This window comes from Tupaia chinensis, unplaced genomic scaffold, assembly GCF_000334495.1.
Source record: "Tupaia chinensis unplaced genomic scaffold, TupChi_1.0 Scaffold000531_1, whole genome shotgun sequence".
In the NCBI taxonomy this organism is placed as follows: Eukaryota; Metazoa; Chordata; class Mammalia; order Scandentia; family Tupaiidae; genus Tupaia; species Tupaia belangeri.
In genome coordinates, this window is record NW_006160044.1 from 206,970 (window position 1) to 211,538 (window position 4,569).

A 4,569-nucleotide genomic window follows, 5' to 3' on the forward strand; every position below is an offset into this window, starting at 1 on the left:
CTGCTTTCTTCTGGCTTGCCCGCCGCTGGAAGGCATCAGGAGCACCTCCTCCCCGAGGGAAGCCGAGGGTCACAGGGCTGGAATCCTGCCCGTAGCAAGGACAGCCCGCCTCACCCACCCTGCAGATCCCGCCCTGCAGGAGCTCTGCTGGATGGAGCCTCTGGACAGCCCGCTCCCAGTGTGCCAAAATCCCGCTCCTGAATCAGGAGGATCTGGCCCCCTCGCCCTCCCACGGGGTCCCCGGGCTGAGGTCCCGGCCCTTCCCGTGGCCCTGGCTAGTGGGCCAGGAATGTGCTAACGGGGCAGGTTGGGACTGTAGGTTCGCCAGCACCTGTGGACTTTGAGAGGGGACCAGGCCAGTCCGGGTGGGGCGGGGCGGAGCCACAGAGCAAGGGGCGGGGGGGGGGGGGCGGGGGAAGGCCCCACCATGAAGCTGCTTCTGCCCTGGGCCCTGCTCCTGCTGACAGCCTCTGGCCCAGGCCCCGAGTCCACTGCAGGTATGCCCGCCCTGCCCTGCTGTCGCCCCCGCAGCCAGGCCCCGGGCAGACACCCCTCTGAGCTGAGCCTCAGCCATCTGCCAGGGCAGCTGCAGCCGGGCTGGGAGTAGTAGGAGGAGGTTCTAAGGGCCATGGCTGAGGGGTCGGCAGTGGTGATGGGAGGCCCAGGCTCTGCCCACCCTAAACACCACCACCTCCTGGAAGCCGGGAGGCCAGGCTGCCAGGGAGGGAGGCAGGGGAGACCAGCAGAGCCCTTGGCCTGCACCCCAATCACCCAGGGAACCCCTGGCCCCCTGTTCAGCAAGACTGTCAGCCCCTGTCAGGGTGAAGCTGAACCCGAGAAAGTCTAAGCCCCAAACTCCAGAGCTGGGGCCCCAAACCCAGGTTGGGCTGGGCTCACCGGTCCCCGACCGCTCACCCCACCGCATTTCCAGTCTCACAGGGGTGTCCACGCCACCTCCTACTCCCTGCCCCATTTACTGGCATGGCTCAGACCGCTCCCCGCACTCCCTCGGGCTGCCACAGCCTTGGCCAATAACTATCGATTGATTCTCTTAAGTGCCAGGCCTGCACTTAGTGAAGTGAGGCCGCAGGGTGTCTCAGGCCAGGACTGGACCTCGCCGGGCCTCCTCTGGGGAGCCAGAATGACCATGCGACAGTCCCCGGTCTCCACCCTCCACCCTGTCGTCCATGCCAGCCTCACAGGGGCGGATCCCCTGAAAATAAGGCCCTGCTGCAGGTTGATGGCCCATGCTGCACCCCGTACCGCCCTCTCCCCCACCCTGGGCCTGCTGGAAATGTCCCTCCTGACCCCTAGAAAGGGCACACCCCTGGTCTTCTCCCTGTGGGTCAGTGTCTCTGCACCGTGCTCCCCCCGGAGAGAGATGGGTCAAACTTGTCCACTGTGCTTAGCAGCTGGACCTCAGACCCCAGCCCAAGCAAGTAAGGGGTCTTCCTCCAGGCCGCAGGGCCCCAGGAAGGCACACCTCAGGGAGCCCATGAACACCTCGGGGAGCCCAGGGAGGTCCTCAGGTGCATGCCAAGGGCTCAGGCAGCTGAGGCTCTCTGAGCACCCATGCCGGCTGAGGGGTCTGGGGAGGCCGAAGGTCAGTCGTGCCTGAGGGCCCCTGCCGGCCCTTCCAGGCGATTGTTTGGAGGTATCTCCCCTTATCTTGCCACATTCTAGCCAGTCAGGCTGACAGCTAGCACAGCAGGTCTGCGTTGAAGTCCCCCCTCCTGTGTTTTCCACGGTGTCCACATCGTGGCCAGTGCAGCCCCTGGCTGGCGTCTCTGCTGAGCCCTGGGGGAGGGAGACAGGCTCTGTGCGTGGGGTGGCCGGCCAGGCACTCAGGGCCTCTCCTCCAGCTGCCCAGGGTCATGGCCAGTGCAGCTCCTGGCTGGGGTCTCTCTGCTGAGCCCTGGGGGAGGGGGACAGGCTCTGTGCGTGGGGTGGCACTCAGGGCCTCTCCTCCAGCTGCCCAGGAAAGCTGCTCTCAGCGCTGTGGGGACCAGAAAGGGTCATGCTCCTGCCACCCGACCTGCTCCGGCCTCGGCACCTGCTGCTTGGACTTCCGGAACTTCTGCCTGGAGATCGTGCCCTACTCTGGCTCCATGATGGGTGGCAAGGACTTCGTGGTGCAGCACCTGAAGTGGCCCAACCCCATGGACGGCGTGATCTGCAGGTGCGAGGCTGGGGCTGCACACCCCCAGCCCGGTCATGCATGGCAGGCCAGGCGGATCCCCTCGGGCGAGGACAGGCAGGAGGGCACAGGGACACTGGCTTTACGGGGTCCCCAGGGCAGTGTGGGGCCCGGGCCTTGGAGAAGGTCCATCTGCCACGCTGGCCCACCCGCTCCTGTTCCCGCTGCGCCCACAGGTTTAAGGAGAGCATCGAGACCCTCGGCCACGTGGACTCCTCTGGACAAGTGCACTGCATCTCGCCCCTGCTCTACGAGAGCGGTCGCATCCCCTTCACGCTGTCCCTGGACAATGGCCGCTCCTTCCCGCGCTCGGGCACCTGGCTGGCTGGTGAGCCCTCACGCGGCTGTGCTGGGCCCCACCCTACCCCAGTTCCCACCATAGCCTGAGCCCACGGGACTTTCCCCAACGCTAATCTATGCACACCGAGACCTGGCCCGCTCCCTGCGCCCTGCCACGCTGGCTGAGCCAGTCCCCGGGCACCCGCCCACCTGACAGCAGGGGCGGGGGCTCCTTCAGCTCGTTTGCCCACCCCCAGTCAGGCATCCCAGCACAGCGGGCGGGCCAGACCAGGGCAGGGCAGGAGTCAGGTGGAGGCCGAGGCCGGGGTGATGGAGACCCGCGTATATGTTCTGGGGGAGGCTGTCACCAGCTACCGTGTTGCTTTGTCCCTGGGAAGCCCCTGCAGCTCTCAGAGTCCCGAGGCCTCCCCTCCTGCCTCGGGTCCCCAAGCCTTCACTCACCTCTCACCTCCCCCGGCCCAGTGCACCCCAATAAAGTGTCAGAGACAGAGAAGAGCCAGTTGATAAATGAGACCCGTTGGCAGTACTACGGCACCTCCAACACCACGGGCAACCTCAGTCTGACCTGGAGCACCTCCGCGTTGCCCACGCAGGCCGTTACCATCGAGCTGTGGGGCTATGAGGAGACAGGTGAGGTCCCAGAGGGCTGCCTGGAGGCGGTGGGAGCTCTGGCTCCCAGAAATGTGAGAGGAGTTCCGGATGCATAGGAGGGGCGAGGAAGGTTCGGAGTGTGGGGGGGAAGAGGCGGAAGGAATGCCAGGCAGGGGTTGGAAATCAGGATCCAGGAACGTACAGGTGAGAGGGACAGCCATGGTGCGAGGGGGAGGGGAGCAGCCCAGGGAGGGAGTTGGGGACACCCTGGCGCCTGCGTAAGCAAGCTGGTGCCGGAAACAGCTTGCTCTGCCCTGTCTCCTCTGTGCCTGGCTGGTCTGGCTCTGGGCTCAGCCTTCAGAAGGGACAGTGACCCTGGAGTGTGGGGGCAGGTGGTGGCCATCCAAGCCTGCTGGAGTGGCGGGGGGGCCGTCTCTGGGGACAGTGTATCCATCCTCCCATCAAGCTCTTCTGAGCGCTGAAGACTGGAGCCATGCCCCTTCCCTGCCCCAGGGGTCTTCAGTGGGACCCAGGGCTCACCAGGCCCTGTCCCCCACAGGGCAGCCATACTCAGCGGCGTGGACAGCAAGCTGGTCCTACCTGTACACCCTGGCCACGAACGTCCCCAACTCCGGCTTCTTCACCTTCACTCCGACACCCGCCCCGCCCAACTTCCAGAAATGGAAAGTAGGTGCCCTGCGGATCATCACCAGCAGACACTACGCGGGGCAGAAGTAAGAACGGGGTCAGAGGATGGCCAGGGGGGGCCACGGCCTTTGGACCATTGCACCAGCCTGGAAAGGACGGGGCGTGGGGGGGTGGCACAGCCCTCAGCGCTGCGTCGTCTCTGCCACAGGGACGTGCTGGCACTCTGGACCAACGACCACGCACTGGCCTGGCACCTGGAGGACGACTTCCGGGCTGACCCCGTGGCCTGGGCCCGTGCTCAGTGCCTGGCCTGGGAGGAGCAGGAGGACCAGCTGCCCAACTTCCTGCAGGAGCTGCCCGACTGCCCCTGCACGCTGGCCCAGGCCCGGGCCGACTCCGGCCGCTTCCACGTGAGCCCCGCCCCCACGAGGGTCTGGGAGACCGGGCATAGAGGGACGGGCAGGGGCCAGCCTCCCTCCCTGAGGACAATCGCGGGGAGATACAGAGCCCCCTGGGAGGTGGAGCTGGGACCTGTGGGACCCTGGAGGGTCGGCTCCTTGGGAGGCAGTGACAGCCACCGGCCACTCTGCAGACGGACTGCGGCTGTGACATCGAACACGGCAGCGTGTGCACCTACCACCCCGGGGCTGTGCACTGCGTACGCTCCGTGCAAGCCAGGTGCGTCCCCAGACAGGGCCCGGGGTTAAGGCTGGGGACAGACTCTGAGTGGTGGCCCTGACCCCGACCTCCCACGCCCACAGCCCCCGGTACGGCTCTGGCCAGCAGTGCTGCTACACGGAGGCGGGCACGCAGCTCCTGACGGGCGACTCCAA

At 66.4% G+C, this 4,569-nt stretch overlaps 1 protein-coding gene across 1 annotated transcript in view; it reads left to right on the top strand.

The window, feature by feature from the left end:
- Window positions 1-423: 423 nt before the first annotated feature.
- The window catches only part of SUSD2 (sushi domain containing 2), a gene marked incomplete in the record, with an annotated part of 10,139 nt that continues 5,993 nt past the window's right edge, over window positions 424-4,569 (top strand). Inside the window, 8 exon segments of the mRNA XM_027775200.1 lie at window positions 424-497; window positions 1,972-2,179; window positions 2,374-2,525; window positions 2,960-3,127; window positions 3,648-3,822; window positions 3,945-4,146; window positions 4,329-4,414; window positions 4,498-4,559. Of these exon segments, the coding sequence (XP_027631001.1) occupies window positions 428-497; window positions 1,972-2,179; window positions 2,374-2,525; window positions 2,960-3,127; window positions 3,648-3,822; window positions 3,945-4,146; window positions 4,329-4,414; window positions 4,498-4,559 (1,123 nt within the window).